The 21,494-nt window shown below is 35.8% G+C and overlaps 2 protein-coding genes across 2 annotated transcripts in view; both read right to left on the bottom strand.

Moving 5' to 3' along the window:
* NMRK1 (Nicotinamide riboside kinase) overlaps positions 1-4,903 on the bottom strand; it is a 46,725-nt gene extending 41,822 nt beyond the window's left edge. The window contains exons 1-2 of the mRNA XM_051215885.1: positions 4,778-4,903; positions 4,457-4,745 (exon numbers count right to left, since the gene is read on the bottom strand). Of these exons, the coding sequence (XP_051066428.1) occupies positions 4,457-4,526 (70 nt within the window). The 5' untranslated portion in view covers positions 4,527-4,745; positions 4,778-4,903. The remainder of the gene's footprint in view (positions 1-4,456; positions 4,746-4,777) is intronic.
* A 9,464-nt stretch (positions 4,904-14,367) lies between these two features.
* On the bottom strand, positions 14,368-18,950 carry MS3_00007581 (uncharacterized protein). The gene is made up of 2 exons (XM_012940955.3): positions 18,793-18,950; positions 14,368-15,278 (listed from the first exon to the last, which is right to left on the bottom strand). The coding sequence occupies exon 2, from the start codon at positions 15,244-15,246 to the stop codon at positions 14,755-14,757; it is 492 nt and encodes a 163-aa protein (XP_012796409.1). The 5' UTR covers positions 15,247-15,278; positions 18,793-18,950; the 3' UTR covers positions 14,368-14,754.
* Positions 18,951-21,494: the final 2,544 nt, after the last annotated feature.

Here is a 21,494-nt window from a genome sequence, read left to right as displayed (position 1 = left end):
CAATTTATGAACTTCACTAAACTATTACACCACCCAACCTGAATTAACCCCCTTTTTGACCTCTGACCTGTTTCTAGCATATATATATAGTTATCACTGTAATCCAGTTATTTACACTCATTTATGTCAATTGTTCCACACTATCTCCATGTAAAAAATTATATCACAATTTTGGTTTGCAAGCACCTGACGAGAAACCTCGAAATAATATGAATTCATACTATCCTGCATCAATGTTCGTTCTTGCTCTATTGAAATTCATAAAGGGAACCAATTGCATGAAATAATTTTATAACTTGTGGCCTTGTGTCTTATTAATATATAACGTAATGTTACCGCCTATTAGAGAACAGTGATTTATCGACCGGACCATTGACGCATAAACCCGTACGATTAGTCTAGAGTCCTTATCGGTCCTTCTTTCTGTCTAGCCCTATGTGTTGAGTCTAGAACACCAATCTTAGTCTCTGATATATGAATCATGTATTTCAAACACACCGGCTTTATATACAAACCAAACAGACCACATCGTACCACAAAATGAAACATAACATTTGTACAAGATCTAGCCCAAAGTGGCTGTGAATGTGGGAGACTGTAATTAATAGACTTGGTGTAACTTAAGAATGGTAAATCGCATCCTAATAGTCGATGGGTCAAAATAAAGCTTACAATAAGAAAAACATGAATATGCATAGTTTAGCCATATAGCAATTATATAATAAAAACACATGTATTGTATTATTCCATAAATAGTCCTCAAAAGTTATCATTCATAATTCTCGTTGGGACATAACAAATAATCATATTGATCACAAGTATTTACCTTCCCACCATTCTGTCAAATAAATCATCTTACTCAGCTGGATTTTTATAGTATATTGATCAAAAAACAATACTATTTACTCATAGTTATCGTGACCATCAAAAGTTGTTTACATCAGGCAAAACTATTTCATGATACATGCAGACAGAAAGTTAAACACAAATTTTTATTAGTAAATGGTTAGGAATATTCAAATTCTTTTTAGCAAGGCATCTACCGAGCTTCTGATACTTGATACAGCCACACTGCTGGGACATATAAAAACGCTCTGGTACGGCCGAGAGTGGGGAGAGTCCGCTCTCCCTCTCGAGATGCTCTCACATGTCCACGCGTATATTGTCTCTGCCAGAGAAGTCCTACTCAATGCCTTCTCGCGCCACAGGTGTTGTTTACCAAGTTGAAAGGAAAAAATGAATATTTCGAGCTTTAGCCGGGTCAGTAGGCACGGTGAGTCTACCTAGGAGAGTTAGAAAACCCTGATTTCAAGCAAATGATGCACATGGGCTCCAGTATCCTGAAGCAACAGATGGCGTATGAACCAATCGTTGGTCACCGGCTACCATGAGACTTCATCTCCTTACAATGCCCCACTGCCTTGTGAACTAGACCTTCAGGTTGAAGGCTCCGGGTGTGGCCCCTAAGAAAACCACCTGTTTCGGTTTGGGAAGCCGAGCAATGTGCCAGCCCTCACACAAATGAAATGAGATTTGTGTGGCGCATATCTATTTGGTACCTCTTTTTACCAATATCTATGTGTTCAAATAAATAAGCAAATTGTGAAGAAAAACAGCTGAACATGAATGCAGTTCCAAAGAGAATCAATCTTTCACGATCGGTTTTGTATTAACCATAAACCGTATAACAAAGTCTCAAAATGAATTCATTATCGAGATTACTTTACAACGAAATATAACAGCGGAAACACTGGTTGCCGAGAGCCAAGAAGTTGGTTTATATCAGTTTAAAAATGACCAAATAATTTGAACTGAAACAGCCCGACTCCGTGTAGATCGGTTCTAATGTTTTTAACTATTTCATAACTTAAAAAGTCATAAAATCTATCGTCAAGGAATCTAATTGTGGATGACTAATTGAAATTTTAAAAGCGAAGGCTATTCATATCCATAGAGTATGGAGAACTTTTGTCTGGAATTGATTTAAAAAACCATAGGATTGTTGACATGTGCAAAACATCACGTAAAGGCGGTCTGATAAAAGGAAATATAGAAAAGAAATATTGTTAGAATTGTTTATTCATTCGGTTTCACTTTTACCGTATATTTGAATACCAATTAAATAAGTAAACAGGTACAAAGGGCATTGTTCCATAAGAGAGTATAAAACTTCATTTACTTTTAGAACGTTAACAGATACTGGGAAGATCTCTTGGTTCACAGCATTATTTAAAGCTTCATCAAACAAATGGTGGGACCGAGTCCCATAGACATGTAGGAGAAAATGGCTGTGAAATACAATACTGATAAATAAGAAAAAAAACTTTGGTTTATTACAGCTCCTCTTTAGAAACGAATATATATATATATATCTATTAAAAACTGCTGAAGTTTTGTACTCTCAGTAAAAAACGTTCATATAACTTTCGTAACTTTAGGCGAAATCATGTGTTTGCATAAGCAACTGCTTTGAAGGCAAAGATAACAAGTCTAAACGCGCACAACTGAATCATTATAGCTCACCATTCATTAGGCTTTTACCAAGACACATCGACAGTTTATCAATTTATTCTATTTGCATTTTTTCAAACACATAAGACTAAATATTAGCATCAATAATTAACAAGCGAGAGAACGGGCGCTAAATGGGCTTTTTTCATTATATGAACCAAAAGTCGTTTATAAGCAAACATCTCTATAAATTTTAGTAGTAAACTATATCAAGATCAGAATTTATGTACATAGATAATTCACAAGCAGCAAATCTACTTCGGCTAGTAAAGTTTTTACCAATAGTCTAAATAGTAAATTACATTCTCAAACAGCCAGCAGTCAATCAGAGAGATATGATCAAGCCAACTCAAAAGACAAAGAATTGTGGCATGGAAAAATGTTGAAAAATATAAACCACTGTAATTACATAAAATAATTTTAGTCACCGTAGGGTACCAAGAGAAATAAGAGTATCGGTAAAAAGTATTCGACGGTAATCAATAAAGAAGTTTAGACAAAACATATCGTGTAATAAACTATAAAATTTCATGAAGAACACAACAAAGACAGATTTCATTCCATATGAATAAATATTTAAACCGTAAACGAGAATTCTAGTAGATTTTACATCGATCCATATTTGATACCCGATAGACACTTGCTACGATATCCAAGATCCGACTCTGAAAGTCGTTATAAGCCGACACATAGTACTTAAACAGATTATCGTCTATGTTTCTACCTCAAAGTCTGAATTCACAGACTCTTTATTTTCCACATACATTTCGAGAGTAAACAAACAATGAGCAGTGTAAGAAACTAATTTCTCAACATTGGCGAAAGTATCGCCGTAACTGAAGACTAAAAATCCCACAATTTTCCCTGGTCTGGAGATTCCCTTTAGCTTTAACTCATTTTACGGAGACTCCCAAGACATTGAAGAGATTCAAGGGGCTCTTCTTAGTATTTCGCCGAAATCCCCTCGGACTTTGGAGAAAATGAATGAACCATGGTGAGAAATCCCACAAATTTTGGAGTATTTATGGGAAAATCCTAAAGTCCTTACTGTATCAAACGTCTCTTCCACCATTTACAATTAAAACCAAGTCCTTACGATACATTTGGACTGATGAAAAACCAGACATCTATATTTTTGGCTCGTGGATGTTGTTCTTTAAAAATAATATGCATGAAACGAAAAAACCTTTACCGATTTTCAAAACCCCTAAAATATACCCAAGCTTGAGAAACAGGGTCACTAGGATAACGTACGCGAAGCGTGACTATGGCAACAAAAACGATTTTGTATGGTGACGAAACTAGTGAACGTTGATTTTCACTGCACTAAACCCTTTTATTAAACCCGAGTATTACTTTCAAGGCATACAAGCCGTATCTAAATAAAGAGGAAACTGCAGGACAATATCAACCAACATATGCCAAATTTCAAGAAAATAAATAGTTCTCGAAAAAAACTTTATACATACATATGTACCCAACCATCTACCGAATAGCCGGGAAAACAACAACTTTAGAGTTGACTGCTATGCATGAAACACACTACTCGTGTACTAGACTCATCTGATACAACACCGCTGGCAGTCACATAGCTACTACATATTAGATGTACCACGAAATAAAAATGCATTCTTTAAGGTGAGAACGGAAAGAAATTAGCTTTTCGTGAATCTACAGGAGCTATATTTGTTAGTACCGATGACGTACAGATGATAAACAGATTTGTTTACACATAAACCACATATGAATAAAAAATAAGTTCAGTCAACTCAAAATACTTACACTTTCAACATAATTGGCCGATAACTTTAAAAACGGAATAAAACCAAGAATGTTTAGAGACATGGAGTTTCAATTTTATTTATTAATATATTTAAATGTATACGTATGCATTTTTAGAACGTGTGTATTATAATGCATGAAATAAAATGTATGTAAATCTTACTTTTTTCTGAGGATTCCTCATCTTGTATAATTTTGCAGTCAGTAGCGTTTTTAGAAAATAAGGCCCACATCTCATACAGAACAAACCAAAATAACCAAAAGTGTATGGCCGAGTGAAAACTGACTAGGATATTAAACAAAGCGCAAAATAGAGGATGAGGAACGTTGAAGTAACTATTCAAAACTACTGAAAACGCTTACATCTAATTATTTGATTGTTAGGGTAAATCATAAATAGTTTTCTGCACACCAGTATAATTTACTGGCAATATTGGCTTGAGAATGCAAAACTATAAAATAAATATTTTGGGTATTGTTTTACCATCAATAGCATGTGATTAATGAGAAAATCTAAAAAAAGTAGTTAAATTTTTAGTCTAGGAGTAAATAAAAGAGCAAAATAGGTATTTATGTAAGTCTTTGATAATGAGGCTGACGTCATTTGTTTTACTAGACACACTTGCTCCAGGGCTTAGTCACGCACCCGCACCGGATCACGGCTTGGCATTCCGTGCTTCAAATACCTCTCAGGCGCTAGTCAGCTTAGATCACGCGCTTACTGAAATACGAACTACTTACTATTTGCATCTTCAAGTTCCTTCATTTCTAGCTTCTGGTTTGACTCTATACGGGATCCTCGATTGTAATGCTGTTATGAACGACAGCGTTGACAAACCATGAATATCCGCCATATCTTCAATGACGATTTTTGTTTTTGTTCTCTTTATGAATTTTTTAAATACAGTCTAGGTCCGTTCACGACTGTCACTAAACGTAATGCTTCACTTAAATGGATGTGAAGATTTTGGACTGTATTGTAAAACGAGTCACCATATCAGGTCGTGTAGTCAAATCCTGAAGGGTTTAAGTTACTTATAATGCATTTGATTTCTATGTGGCTTGTGATATTAATAACACGACTGATCATCCTGAACAAAGCTTAAAAACAATTTGACAAACAAACCTGCAAATATCACATTTGAACCGATAGTCCAGTACTGTCGGTATATCACTGGAATAATTGTTTACCTACTAGTACTTTTCATAATGTTTGTCTTATCTGTAAGGCGGATTACCCATAATTAGTGTGTTAGCTGGTGTGTCATCTTTTTATCAAGCATAATTCGCTTACATGATTGCCAATAATTAAATGCACTAAATAAAAGTACACTGATTACTGTGAATAATAAACTTTCCATAGATTAAGAATTGTAAATCTTACAGCATTCTCAATGGGTTACGTGTCAGCTAACAATAATAGAAATATGATTATAATAAGCTGGAACCTAATAAATATGCAATAAGAATACACATAATAACAGTCTATAAATTAGTCGTGGAAGTTAAACTTCCTTCAATCTTCGCTCATTTAAGGCCAGTGAAATTTCATTGGGCCTTAGCCAAATCATCTAGCAGTCGGTCACTCAATATCGACCAGTTCATCGATCCCCGTCAAGGTCAAAGACAACCGACGCGCATCAATTAATCGCATGCCATAGACTGGCCTATGCGGTGGCGGTTACAATCTCTTCCTTGTACCTACTAATATACTTCAGTAAGGACGTCCTTTGTGTTATGCAGTCTTTAAAGCAGCCACAGTACCGTGGCACAACTAAAAGGGTGATCCACGTTGGGAGCTGGCCACGAGATGTGACCCAGCTGGTTCGTCACACCACTTCTGTCTAACACCAGGAGCCCCCCAATCACTCGACACAGATCATCTACGTTAATGACGCACATTCGGAAATAACAGGCGCTTACTCCGTTTAGCTCGTGCGCTACCATAATATGTAGTGAAAGCGTGTATACGACATTCAAACAATAGCCTTCTTCCCATCGAATTAGCATTACTAACGTTATACACAATCATGTATTATACCAAGAATACACCTCGTGATGCATTTTGGACGTTTGATTTCTTCGCGGTACTAAATACACGTCGACATTTCCATCTGAATTTATGGTGTCTGAGATTTGGTTTTGATCCAATGTATGACTTCTTCACACTACATTTTTGTTGTCACTGACTAGTATGTAATCCATGAATTTTCACTAGAGCTTTCCCACAGAAAATGCAGCAGATATGCATCATACTTAAGGAAATCTAATAATTTGTCGTAAGTCTTGCTTTGAATGATGTCAGTATTCTTTTAGGTGTGTTGGTAGGGAGGATGCTTTCCTGAAAATAACTAATATACGAGATCGTAAATGTTATCATACTTTTGCTTATACTTATTACGACGTTAAGCTACCGTGTTTAAATAAGTTTGATACAGTCAGCCATTCGGCTTGCGCCTAGAAGATAGGAGACACGACAATGAACCTATATGTTTGATATCAATGGGCAGAAATTCAGACAGCAACCATTTATCGAACAGAAATACTGAACAATTGATTATCGACAAGCAGAGTTCGTCAATAGAATTACAACTGACTTTAGTTATTCGAGCTCCCGAAAACCTTTGATGAATAGGACAAATAATTTTGATGTTTCCGTCTTCATGAATTCTACTTATTTAACCACGGAAGTTGAATGAGCGTTAAATCAGGAAAACTTCAATGTAATAAATTAAGTCTCAGTATTAATAATGTATCAACTTCGTTGACATCGTAAAAATACAACACGCACGCAGTCAGAAACAATAATCAAGAACTGAACACAGTATGAAATCTTTCACCTGTGGAAAACACTCCGTAAATTAGTAGATCGCAACAAGCCTCAGATAATGAGCCTCAACAAGGAAAAAGACCAGGTACAAAATAACATACCATACAGCAATAGATTAGTACCTGAAGGCCAATAAGAACGTTCCACACAAAATGAGATCGAGTGATGAAACTATAATTTATGCGTGATCCAATGAAATTAATGATCGCAAGTTTTGTACTTTAGTGAGAAATTTATTCATCCACATGACTAATTAGCACCATGGTTTTATAGCTGATGTCAGTTCGTGATGAGAATTCTACCGTCGGACTAGTGAGAAACGCGCTTCAGTGTTACTGATGCACAGTTTACTCGTAAGGAACTTCTGTCATGGTTAGTGCAAGACTTCAGATCACAGGGTACGAACGTTAATAGATCATTTTACAACTTGTGATGCTTAAGTTGTACTTGTAGACTTCAGATGGATACCTTTACACTCCAAAGTGTTTAACGTGGGTCCGTTGTTAACTTTTCTGCTTTAAAGTAGAGTCAGGTCCTACTGGAGTATCGGCTTGCCATCTTGATGATAAAATTTCTTCCAAAGTTCGACATCGTCTGTGAAATATGATGGCTTTGAAGATACTTGCAGATGAAAGTCACCTGTATAAATTAGGAAAAGAAAATGTCCTGACAGTGAATACTAAGGAACCCCATCAGGACGTTCTGCAGCCTGAAAAAAGTAAAGTTTACCCTAGTCTTAAAACGTCTATCTTCTAGGCATGAAGCAAACAAACTAATTAATGGTGACTTGATAACTAACCGTTTGAGCTTATTGATAAGATATATATGGTTGTCCCTATCATAAGCTTTTGAGAAGTCAAGGTATATGACACCACCCTACCACTTGCGACCAAGGATGATTGTCCATCTGTCCACTGCGGTCAGTAGGTTGGCTATACAATAGTTATCTTTTTTTAAACGCTGCTGTTGGGGTTAAAAGAAATGTATGAATAGTAAGTAATCGTGCAGACCGTCGCATATCAGAGACTTCACAATTTTTGAGGGTATTTAGAGAAGTGCTCCTGGTTGGTGGCTTGAAGATTCGCTGCGTCGATCTTCCTTGAGAGTTGGTGTGGTGTGAACCAGTTTCCGATTTTCTGGTTTCGTGCCTTGGATTAGAGAATGTGAGAGCATAATGCTAGGCGGTGTTGGTAAGATTGGAGCTCCTTCCCTCAGTAGTTCGGAATGAACGATATCCGAGCCAGGAGAGGTGTATTTTTTATGTGCTGCATTTTCCGGTACACCAAGTCGGTTCTCCCAGAAGGTCGACTGCCTCACCGTCGTTGTCGGTTGAACCATCAGGACCTAGCAGTTGGGAAACACCGGTTTTCATTTGTCCAAGAGATGCTGAATGACAGAATAAACATTTTGGGTGGGGGATAAAGCTACCGAGTAGCTCTACATGGTACTGAAATCTGTCCTCCCTTATAGCCTTTGTCCATTCGTTCCTTGCTTGTTTGAACTGCCTATATTTGCTGTTGTCACAAGTTCGTTTATATTCCTCATGATAGTGTTCTATACTTCAGGGCAGTCAAAGAGTGAAATTCTTGATGACCGTACATCGCTTGCAATATTTTGGGACTGAGTGAGAGACAGACTGTCTTGTGGTGCTTAAGATCGTGTGCAGTAAGAAATCTCAATAAGCATCCACATCAAGTTGAGGGTTGACTTTACGGTTCACCTGCTTCAGATTGATTTGTAAAGCTGACATATCCAACTGTTTGTAATTTAAAGGCCTATTGATAGTAGCATGTTTTAGCTCAATTTCACTGATAAAAGTGAAGGCCTTGACGTCATAATCATTTTAACTCTGAGGAGCCAGTATTGTAATGTCACTTTAGTAACCTTTCTTCGTAAAAATGCACTCTAAGCATGACGGCTTCTGACCATTTCTCCGGAGAGTTGCTTACTCTACATTTTCGAATAGTCTCATATCTTCAATAAGATTTAAAGACCGAACATCAATAGAACTGCCAACTTCAATGTACATGTGTCCAGCGAAATCGACTATAAAAAGATTGAAGTCTCCGCGAATTAGGACATGATTGTATCCAATACGAATAGAGCGAGACAATCCTTCCAGCATACGATTGCCTTACGCGGTGTCAGCTGTGGGCTTCTTGTGGATGACTCCAAATGAACACCTTGGGGTGTTAGATAACCTTACTGAGCACCGTAAAGATTTATCAAAATTGGTTAAATCTTGGGTATACGCTTGATGTGCTGCCAAGCAAGATCGTAGTTGCTTAATAAAAACATTCCGAGTGTTTCAAGCTCCTGGTCCGTAATTAGAGGAGTTGCCCATGTTTCGGGCATTTCTAGCACATGATTATTTTGTTCTAAGTTTATCCGTATACTATACTCTCTAGAGAAAAAGAACTATCAAGCCCTCTATAATTCTAGACAATCCCACAAATGGTATGTGGTAATTATTAATTGAGATTAATATGCTAAGTGATGATCTATAATGTTTTGGATTATTTGAATTATAGCACGAACTAAGAGTCCCAGAATTAACGCAATTGAATTAAGAAGTAAGACACAAGCACAAGCGAATGTATTGTATTTGGAATTCGAAATCGAGCATTCAACAAGTACAAAGGTATTATTAGTTCGTTCAAACACTACATGATCCCCAGAAATGTCTTATTTGTACCTTAGTAGTCAGAAATGGATGCTTATTCAAATAAGAGAAAAATCAGTGAACGCACTTGAAGATTTTGTATTTCGCTATTCAAATCAGGTGCTGAATAATGTTCAGAAAATCACTACTGCATATAAAAACACATAATATCATGCAGCTAAATTAGTCAATCAAAAAATAGCTAATTTGTGGTTAATTACCTTCCCCTACTAAAGTTGTTTCACCGAAATCAGGAAACTAAGTGGCTTAATTAAAGCCATTTAAATGATCATTGGTTTTCGTGTAGCATTTATCACAGAAAGTTTACACATTCAAATTCCGTTGAGTTTGTTTATTTAGAGCATTTTCTCATCATTAAAATGAGAGAATATTGTCCTCGAGAATAAAATCGGAGATATGTCTAAGCTAGATGATATATATATATATATATATATATATATACTTTGTCTTGAGGCCATTTAAATGAAAGTATGGAGTATGTAGTTGAAAAACTCCCAATTTAATCAGCTTATCCAAGTAAAGTGAAAGTCTGTAACGGTAATTAGCCAGCTCAGTTCGTCTTCTAAATTTGGTTATTTAAGATAGAAGAAAAGAGATTTGTTCATAAGAAACTATTTACTTATTATGATTATGCATTAAATCAACTTCTATTAACCCTACTATAGTTGGTTTTTACTCTTTATTTGTCACTCAAATGATCAAGAGAGTGTTATGAAAAATGAGATAAGGTTAGAGGAACTTAATACTTATAAGCAAAGAAAGGAAACAAACAAAGTATTCGTAAAATGAACACGAATAATTGAAAAAAAATCCATACTCCATTCGTTATAGTCATTTTCAGTACATATAATAAGCTATCAGACAGGAATAAACTTTATTCAACTCGAATTGTGTATAACACTGCTGATTTGTGGTTAAAATATTACTAAGATGATGCCCATTGTGAAAAACCTTCACGAATTTACTGTTTTATTCCTTGCTAATTCCGAAATAATCTGTCTGTCCTGGCAAAACGATCATTTTATGGTCAACGTCCACCATGATGAATTATACGTCCTTTGCGTCACATTACTTCTAAACGTATATAAGTAGTTCTTGAATATATATATATATATATATATATATATATATATATATATATATATATATATACTGATCATGACGTCAAGGCCTTCACTTTTATCAGTGAAATTGAGCTAAAACATGCTACTATCAATAGGCCTTTAAATTACAAACAGTTGGATATGTCAGCTTTACAAATCAATCTGAAGCAGGTGAACCGTAAAGTCAACCCTCAACTTGATGTGGATGCTTATTGAGATTTCTTACTGCACACGATCTTAAGCACCACAAGACAGTCTGTCTCTCACTCAGTCCCAAAATATTGCAAGCGATGTACGGTCATCAAGAATTTCACTCTTTGACTGCCCTGAAGTATAGAACACTATCATGAGGAATATAAGCGAACTGGTGACATCAAGAATTTCATGATTGAAACAGTGTGTTTGCAAATGAATGATTTTTTGTCAGTTAAATAATAATACTGCTTTCTTTGATGCATCATCATATCAGAGATGAAACACTATCACACACTTGAAATGTCTTAACACTGATTTTTAATGCTATGGGTATATTTTTATCGTGTATAGTTAAAAGTTGGACATACGTTCGCTCAAGAACTACTAATCGTGCCGTTACGTAACACCTATAGTAAACATCCCATCACTGTTTTAATAGATTTTCTAGTTGATGAACGTAAGAATATTGAATGAAACTTAATTCAAATACTGATTTAATTAAGAAATAATGTAATCTTATCCAAAAATCATCTGAATATTATATACAAGCTGACTGAAAACATAATATCGTTCCCTCAAACATTTATAGAAATCTGACTGAGATGATGAGTGGATTAGTCGTATAAAAAGGTTCATCAGTCTGTAACCGATAATCTTACTGAATCTGATGGTAATTAATGATATTTCATATCTAATTTCACATACGATACTTCGGCTAACCATACTCTTTAATTGTGATATTTAAGGGTTGAATACGAAATGGGCCTAGAAACTCACATTTCATGCTTTCATGGAACAGCGAACAACCACATAAACGTATGAAAATGGCTTGTATCAAATATTTTATCTAGTTTTGTGTCAGCTTATCTGATTCAAAAAGACAAGGACAAATGGTAATACAAAGCACATATATACTAGAAATGTATATAGATGAAGTGTCACGATTAATAATTGATTATTACATACAATACAGCAGCTAAGATTAAATGGTGTATCACATAATTCTTCCGATTCGTATCGTTTTACACAAGGGTTTATATTAAATCATGATATGACTGAAATATAACACTTTATGTTTCAAGTATATATTACACCTCTCCACAGTTATTTTACATGAATTAAATATATATTATAGTTAAATAGCTTTACTTATTAGAATAAGGCAAAGCAAATGGCATTAAGTAATATAATATACAATCATAAATTAGTTCCTTTTACTTTAACATTGTTTTTTTGTTGTAAATGATAGTAGAAGTTGAAATTATCAACTCATTTTACTTATAAGTCAAATATACTAACATTACTGAAATTAAAATTTGTTCATGTATAGAAGTGTCTTATTATCAGTTTATCATAGTTATATCTGTTATCATTATTTTTATTGTAAGATAATAAGTATTATCGTGGATTGTGGAAATGAGACAATGTAACTGATAGATGTAGTCAGTGTAGATGAAACAAACTTTTAGACCTAAATTTTATAATTTTACGTTAGTTTGAAAGGAATCAGATCTCATTTTTTCCATTTAATGTGAAAACTCCCACTCAGATACTAAGCAAAAACGTGAATAGATCGAAATATTTAATTTCAGTTAGTTTTTAACAACATGAATACACAAATATATATGAGTACATGTTTAATAATAAGAATAATAAAGGATACTAATCAGGTGCTGATGCGTCAGATAGTAATATAAATTCAAGTGTATCAAAAGTTTTGCTTTAATTAACTTGACGTCCTGTGCCAACGAAACGAGAGAGGACAGAACCCCTTGTTACCTTTAGTTTTTCTCTTGACCGGGCTGGTCTGGTCCAAATTCACGTTTTTAAATTTTCGTTCACTTAGGTGTTCTTAGTACAGGAGTCCTCAACAGTGTGTATAGATGATGCCCTAACCAGAGATCGAAACCAGGATTCACTCCCACGCGCGAAATCTTAACTCTTACACTAATTATTTCCCTAAGTTTTCACAATTTTTTTCCGATACACTTGTATTTGTATTACTATCTGACACATCACCACCTGACTAATATCTTTTACTATTATTATTAAGCATTTACACACATATTTGTGTTGTCGAGATGAAAAATTATTTGAAATTTGGTATTTCTATCTGTTCGCATTTTTTTCGTTTACTTGATCTGTTTGTAACCAAACTTTTCTGGCAATAACTTGAATGTCAGAGTGTTGAGCAGAAAATGATTCATATTTACAATTTAATAATTCTATATTTAATAAATGAACATAAGTGGACAATTGTTTAACGCACAATCGTTTCTTCGCGAATCCGATTTATATTTGTTACTTTTGATCATTTCTTCGAGGAAGCTCGGACCAGACTGACAAACAAAGGTCCGAGTTATTTTTAATTTCAGTAACTGTAAATTTTACAAGCATAATTTTTTCAATGTATTCATTCGTTTACATTTGAACAAAAATTTATATACAATCTTGCAAACTTTCCTAAATAAATTTTTCGATACAAAAAGATTGGAAAAATGAATACATGAAAGCAAATACCACCCTTAGAATATATTAGATATCACCGGTGTCTTGTGTTGCGAAGTCCAGTATATGAACTTTCTACTTGAGTACCACATCAGAAAATACTTATCATATTAGCATGATATAATTTCAGGACTGACTCAGTAAACAACAAAAAATCACTCGTCGCCAGCTTATTAAAACCCTCTGGGTCTGCCTGTGTCGGGCACGAATTAAGCCTGGCAACTGGTTCTTAATTTAATCAGTACTTGAATCCTCTACGGAATTCATTTCTAATCACTAGTGTATTAATCTACTTCTAAACACATGCACTGGTAGTTTGTTTTGTATGTGAATAAGTTACTTTACGGGGCAAATATTTAATCTATGGGATGGCTGCCTCTCAATATTAGTTTGTTAAGGGCTTATTCAATCCAACCACGTGACCATCTGTCGTACCCTTGGATTTTAATTGTTCATCAGTATTACATCTATTCTTTTAACGATCTTTAAACATCTTTCCAAATCTGAAATTCATCCATCATAACAACCGCCTCCAAAATCTACTTCCAGGTGAATAGCTGCTAAACTTGTTCATACTCATTTTCTCGTGACTTTTTACATTTAATCGGATCTTCTCCTTTAAAATGTTTCCAGCCTTTATATTAACAAATTACCACTTCTATATCGGATGATAGTCCATGAGTTGAACCTAATATAGTAATACGATGTTGATGCAACCAAACATAAATATTTCATTCAAATTGAATAATGTAGTCTATTAGTATTACCATTACTATTATTATTATTGACAATAAGATCCAGTTACCATGCAAGTGACGTATCTAAAATGATAAAACATCGAGGCTGTAACATGAAAGCTAGTTAAAATGCAATCGCGATTTGGTTTTCTTCTATGATTTAATAATTATTCTCAAATAATATGAAAGATTGATTTAAAATATATAGTGCGATAAACGTCAAATTCTGAGTAAAAAGACACAGATATGAACGAATTAAAAACAACTGATGTTGACAGTCAAAAAAGTAACTGAACATTCAGTTATCAGAATCCATAAAGCAGTAGTTATTATAAGAGAATTGCACAGTAAAACAAAATTAGGTTTTAAAAATTCCTTTGTACAACGTCTAAAAAATATCATAAATTATGCTATACGCACATTTGCATGTAAAGGTCTTAACCGTTTTGTACGCGATAAACCAAGACGAAGGCCACCAGACGGCGTAACAGGAAAAAAGGCTTTATTTGAAGGTGGTGTAGTTACATTGTTGACTAATGAGTTGGAATAAACAATGGTAGAAGGAGAGGATTTTGACAAAGCTTTGTGGCTAGAAATTGTTATAGGTTCTGAAGTTTCACAGTGAGAAGCCGAAAGATTAGAACTGGTCAGTTTTGCTTTGTTGATTATTATGTTAGATGGCTTTTCCTTTTGTGTTTGAATTGTTTCATATTGTTTCACGGGCGTATCTTTCGTTATCTTAGTCTTTGAAGGTTCACTTATCGACTTGACCTCTTTATCACCAGTCTTCTTGAATCTAACGGGTTCATCATCATCATCAAAGAACTCTGTATCACTGTCACCTAATAGAGCGTAATTGTGAACTTTTCGTATCCGTGAGGAGCGTTTTTCTGTCATTTAAATTTGATAATTGGTTTTCTGCTTGAGACCTGTATTAATAACAAGCAAAAATATTTTATTGATTATATATATATATATATATATATATATATATATATATATATATATCAGAATCTCCGTTGTTTATGTATGAATAATTAGTGGAAATAAGATAACCATAAATTGTTTACATAAGCTCTAAAAATCCTGACACATATTTCTGATACATTTCAGTAGATTTTTAATGGTTTAATCAGTATGGTAAATGATGGACTTTAGTGGACTCTATACAAGTGAAGCGGAGACTTAGTGAATAAGCCAATCGAAATTCAACTGCTGGATTCGAGATCAGACCTACCACATCCTTAGTTCGAGCACCCAGATAGCAACAATAACCACTAAATAAAATGCTATTTAAAGTTGAATAAGTGACTCTACTTGGTTACTAAGTCCCAACGAAAAACTAAAACACTCAAATAAAATCACACCGAACAGTTGGGCATTCGTTATACATTATGACTCTAACAAAGGGACTGAATTGACGCTAGTCGATGGAAATCGGAAAGCAATGTACAAAAGCTTCTTGCGTTGTGATAATCAGCATAGATACTATTGAGTCACTGAACCTACTCATATTTTTACACACTCACTACAAATTGTTATGGCACATACAGTGTAAAACGAGCCTAGCGAACTGATATACTAGCAAGTCCCAATATATATATATATATATATATAGTGTTCCTTGGTTCCAAAATCTTATGGATAATTACTCGAGGAATTCAACCAAATATCTTCAAGGAGAACCACATGAACACACAATTTTAGCTTAATATGTGGGCCAAAGAAAATTTACTACTTAAATAACCACTCTCTGGAATTATCTTCAATTTGTTACTGACGGTTGAATAGTTTTAAATCCGCCTATAGCCCTTCTAGGGTTACTGCCTGTCCCACGTCTGAATAAAAGAGGGTTGGGCATGTGGTCAGCAACCCCATCCCATAGAAAATAATTTTTCTAAAAACGCTGACCGGAGAAAAACAATTTAAGCCATGTGAGTTGAAAGATCTTCATTTAGAAGGATTATGACGCCTCATGATGAAAGCCGAAATTCCTTGAAAACCACGACACTGATAACTAGAGCAACAATTAATATAGGTACATGAAATGTCCGGAAAATTTGGGCGACTGGGAGGACTAATCGAATAGCTGAGGTAATGAGGACATACAATTTGACGGTTCTCGTAATAAGTTAAATCCAATGGATCGAAGGTGGACACCAAGGATTGCCTTCAAAAGAGATGCTGTTTTACTATGGTCGTGAAGAAAATGCTTCGCACACACAGGGAGTTGCACTGATGTTGTCCAAAGAACTTCAACTTGTCAGGAGGTTCTGAGTCGCAAAAAGCATTATCATAAGTAATGTATCTCTATCCAAACACTGAGCAGGATTCAAGAAGGGAAGAATAAGATAGCAATTAACAACGGTTGAACGTGAGCAGTAAAGCCAAGACAACGCCAAATACACAAAAGTAAACAAAAAAGTGAAAAGGGACATTAGAGCCGAAAGCCTAACAGCGACAGTAGAAAAAGTTTTAACAGAGAAAATATGAAAAACAACGAAACAGCTAGCACGGAAATATTGTAAACTACAGTGAATAGTCAAGAACATACAAGGCAAGTCAATTACTGAGATTTAAGAACAGCGAACAGGTGCGCTGAACACTTTGAATGGGCCAGCCAAACTGAACCAACCAAACATCGAAGTAGCACACGTAGACCTTCCTATAGACGTCACTCCACGAACAGTCGAAGAAATCAGGATGACCATCAGACAAACCACGAGTGGGAAAACAGAGGGACCTGACAACATACCAGCTGAGGCACTGAGGCAAGATATAGGGGTAATTGTAATGATGCTCCACGTTCCATCCACAACAACTTGGGAGGAAGAACAACTTCCGACAAACTGGGACGAAGAACACATCATTAAGGTAGCAAAGAAAGGAGATTTGAGCAAATGTGAGAACCACAAGTGCATCACATTAGTATCAGTACCAGGAAGTTTTCAATAGTCTTGCTGAACCGGATGAAAGACGCAGTAGACGTCCGGCTGAGAAATCAACAGGTCGGATTCCGTAAGGACCAACAGTGCACAAAATGTCTATATAATTTGTAAGATAATGTATGCTATCCATTATTCTTTACTGAGCTTTCGAGAAAATTTTTTGCAGTATTACAGAGTGCTGTAAGCAATTATTAAGGTATATGAGGAATTCCTTGATGTAACTAAATGGTTGTAGATAGACATTTGGAATCTTGTAAACTACTGGCAAGTGTTATTTTATCAGATACTGACCATCAACACCATCCGAATCTTTCTCCTTGTATATCTTCCGGTAGAATGAGAATCAGATACACTAAAATCTATGCATGCAAGGAGAAGTATAAACTGGATCTATTTTGAGATTTCGTGTTGCATTTTCGTGAAACCTTTAGTGGGGTCGTCTACAAACTTGCCCAAATTGACCAATTTGGTTTTACGGCTTGGAGCTTGGGACGGATGGAGTTTCCGAAAAATCAACAGATGCTGATGGTGGAAGTATACGACGGTTTGATTTATTTAAAATTTTCCAGATTATGTTGTCAACAGATTCTGGATTTACAATTAGTTTTTCGTTGCCGAATGGAAGACGGTTGAAATATTGCATGAAAAAAACTAGATTATGCAAAGCTTTTCTTTAGTATTTCACAAGGCTTTATCTTGCTTAGCTACACCCTGAAGTATCACGATTCTTAAGCAGCATAACCCCAAATATGCAAACGCGTTTCCGCACTCAAGTTAGCCCACAACTGCCTAGACGAAGGAAATATGTCTTAAGATTTTCCAGAAGATATCACTACGAAACACTAATGGGTTTAGTTAACTTGCATTTCAGGTGATTATTTTAGAAAAAACAAATGTTACAACAGTTCCATATGATGTTACGTCTTGGCCACTTTTTTTGTTAGACTTTGGTCACTGCTGAGTTTTAAATAAGGTGCAGTAAAAAAATTCATAGAATTAGCCCAGGTCAGGGACTCTCTTATTCTTCAGATCCTGAGGAAAATTTACCCAATTTCGAGGGAAACCCATATAGAAAATTCTAGAGAAATGAGATCAAAAACCCTAAAACTTTCCATGGTCAAGGGAAAATTATAGTTCTATTTACTTTGATGAAAACCGAAATATTTATGGATTCGCCCGAAACAATCTGATTTGGTAGATAAGGAGAAACAATGATAATTCACTGCAGTCACTTTCATGAGAAAATCGAAAGACAAAAGACTGAGTGGTGAATAAGACAGCCGTGACTTAAGTGAACGGAATGAGGGAACATAGATGAAACAGACTGAATGAGTATTTTAGCTCGGGTTATTAGGCATAAAACCTGTGTGGCGGTTCGAGCCCAGGCTGGAGGCATTTTGGATAATAGGGGAGCATGCAAAGTAGAGTATGACAGGAAAGCAGGAAGAGAACAAGATCCGTCGCTTGTTGCATCAGCCACAAAAAATGAACTTACTCTTAATGGCAGCAGCAACAAACAACGATTAACAGCAAATCAAACATGAGTTCAGGACAATTTGACGACGGAAACTATATATTAACTGAAGAAAGCTTAGAGTCAGTCACTCTGAGGAGTCCAAAACGCCGCCAGAAACAAGTATTACTGAAACCCGCACTACCTATTTAAACGTTAATACCACACGATACAATAAGTATTTGGATCAATAACACACAGTTTTTATGATGCATGGAAGTTTCATAACATTTATAAAGGTCTATGTACTTGTTTATTTTGAAGGATAGAGGCATTTTTTTGCTTGTTCAAACCAGTTTTTCTGTTAGGTGACAGTCTGAAATAGTCTTAATGACTTGGTTTTTAGATATTACTGTTCGATGATTACTTAAAAGCAATTCAATAGGGTCATTATACATGTTGAGTGTGGAGTTTTGCGTCCATTCGGTAGGTACTTTGTTTACTAATGAAGCATACGGCGTAGCGTCACTCTGGAGGGCTATAAAAAAAGAACAAAAGCAGTAGTGAGTCAACGATCCAGCGAGTTCACACAATGGAACTACATTTGATGAATAAAGTAACACAAGACCATCAGCAATGACACACGCCTCAGATTATGATAACCTTGTAATAAAAACTAAAATATTAGTCATGAATCTTTATGGACAAAGCGATCATGCCTTCATATCATTCTGGCTCACGGAAGCTGGTTTGACAAATGAACACATATAATAGATAAAATTTCTCAGACCTAATTATCGCTCTATCAGAGTAGAACTCGAAAGCATATCGTGGCTGGGCAAACGAAGTTCTGTTTTTGTGGATGAATGGTGTGGTCCTCTAAGGATGACTTCTGGCCAGTCGATCGATGCCTCAGATTTTCCGTGTCATACATGAAACCCTTCCGCTCCTTCTCTTGACCGAAGTCTAATTCTCACAAACTCATCAGAAACAAAGACATAACCTGAGACTACTGGTTTTTCTCTAACGGCACAGATAACTAGTCAGATCACAGGATGTTGCGTAACGCGTGTAACCACAAATCTGAACGGGACAAAACATTTCGCCAGTCCTATCCAATAAAGCGACCGCATTTTACACATAACTTTGCGTGGAAATGCGTATTGATTCAAATTTCCTGGATTGGGATTCCTTAACGACACAAAGCTCTAATGATGCTCTCAATAAACTGCTGGCCGAAGAGTTTATATCCAACCAAACTTTATTACTCCTGTGTCGAGCGGTTCATGCATCATATCCTCATACCCTGACCCAAGCTTCGTGGGGTCAGAAACCCTCCAAATCAAAGAGGTGCTGAGGTGTCTGAACCTACATATATCTGTAGTGGCATTGGGCCCTAACCACGCAACCCTCAAAGCTGAACACGAGACAACTGGGAAAACAGATATTCAACATTTAACACAGAGGAAAACCGAACGATGGAGAAGGCGGAAAGAATGAATTCAGTTTATTTCGAGTTGGTCGAATGGCGTTCCTCGGTTTGCAGGCGTGGTCTTACTTATGTAAAGTCTTATTTATATTAAATATATTGTTCTATCTGAAGCCTTCATCATATATTGATGATTGTTACAATACAAAGTACTCATAAAAGATAATGATGTGACATCCACGTAGGATCTCATAGATTCGGTAATTACGTCATGACAATTCTAAAATTTTAGGATTATTATTAATATCACAGTAGACCATAATTCTACACATCTACTGGCTCAGGTGCTGTCCGATTCAAAATTATGCAGAGTCACCCAAACCGTCTTTGCTCACCTTTTTCTACTCTCGTCAAATGTTCCTCAGTCGAGGTTAAGTCACCTTCTGACTATAAAAGGAAGATGCTCTCCGCAGCAGCTAAGGTCATTTGGAAATGCTAACAAAGAGTCTCTTCGTAATTACATTCCTATCAGTTCCGTTCCTAAGATCACAATGTGACTTTCTACCTTGTAGACCTTGCAAAGAAGACATCCTGACGACCTAGAATTTATGGATTATCAAACTGAAACATAACCATCCAGTGTATGTCGACCTCCTGTACTTCTCCAAGGCAGATGAAGTGATTGACCGGAGCGTTGTTTTGAGAACCAAACTCTCTGGGTATAACTGTGTGTTTGACTATGTGGCTTTTAGACTACCTAAACAGGGGATTAAAAGCTCCCAGAATTTGCACAACTCGGTCATTTTGTTCTCCACAACAACTACAGTGCCACCAAGATCAATCCTTAGACTACTTATTTTCTAATAACCTAGCTCTCTAAACTCTCAAACTCTCCACCTGGATGACCTCAAGATTTGGAGGGGAACAATTAGCTTAGATTTTATCTTGAATCTCTAAGACTATTTACTTTCTCCTCAGGACCAAAAAGTACGAAATACTGGTAGTGAAGAGCAGTGATTTTGTAGTGGTATTGGTTGTAACCACACGATACTCAAAGCTGAACATAAGGTAACCGAGAAAACTGACAAGCAAAATTTAACACAGGGAAAAGGTCAGTAATGGCGAATCCAGGTATAAATAAATTAAGATGGCAAGATTAAGACATAGAGGCATGGTCACACCTCTTGCTTTTTGCGTCTACTACTCTCTTCTCACCACAAATTTATTCTTCATAGGTGCTAGACATCATACTGCTGGTTGTCGCAATTGGATGAGTCAGTACATACAACGATGCTAGTCACCCAATTTCTTGTGG

This window comes from Schistosoma haematobium, chromosome 4 (genome assembly GCF_000699445.3).
Source record: "Schistosoma haematobium chromosome 4, whole genome shotgun sequence".
NCBI classification, from domain to species: domain Eukaryota; kingdom Metazoa; phylum Platyhelminthes; class Trematoda; order Strigeidida; family Schistosomatidae; genus Schistosoma; species Schistosoma haematobium.
The sequence above is the reverse complement of the archived record's forward strand: the minus strand, read 5'-3'. Positions and strand labels throughout refer to the sequence as shown.

What these genes read in the sequence shown, in the direction of transcription:
- MS3_00007581 (XM_012940955.3), bottom strand. Translation starts at nt 15,246, where the DNA reads ATGACAGAAAAACGCTCCTCACGGATACGAAAAGTTCACAATTACGCT.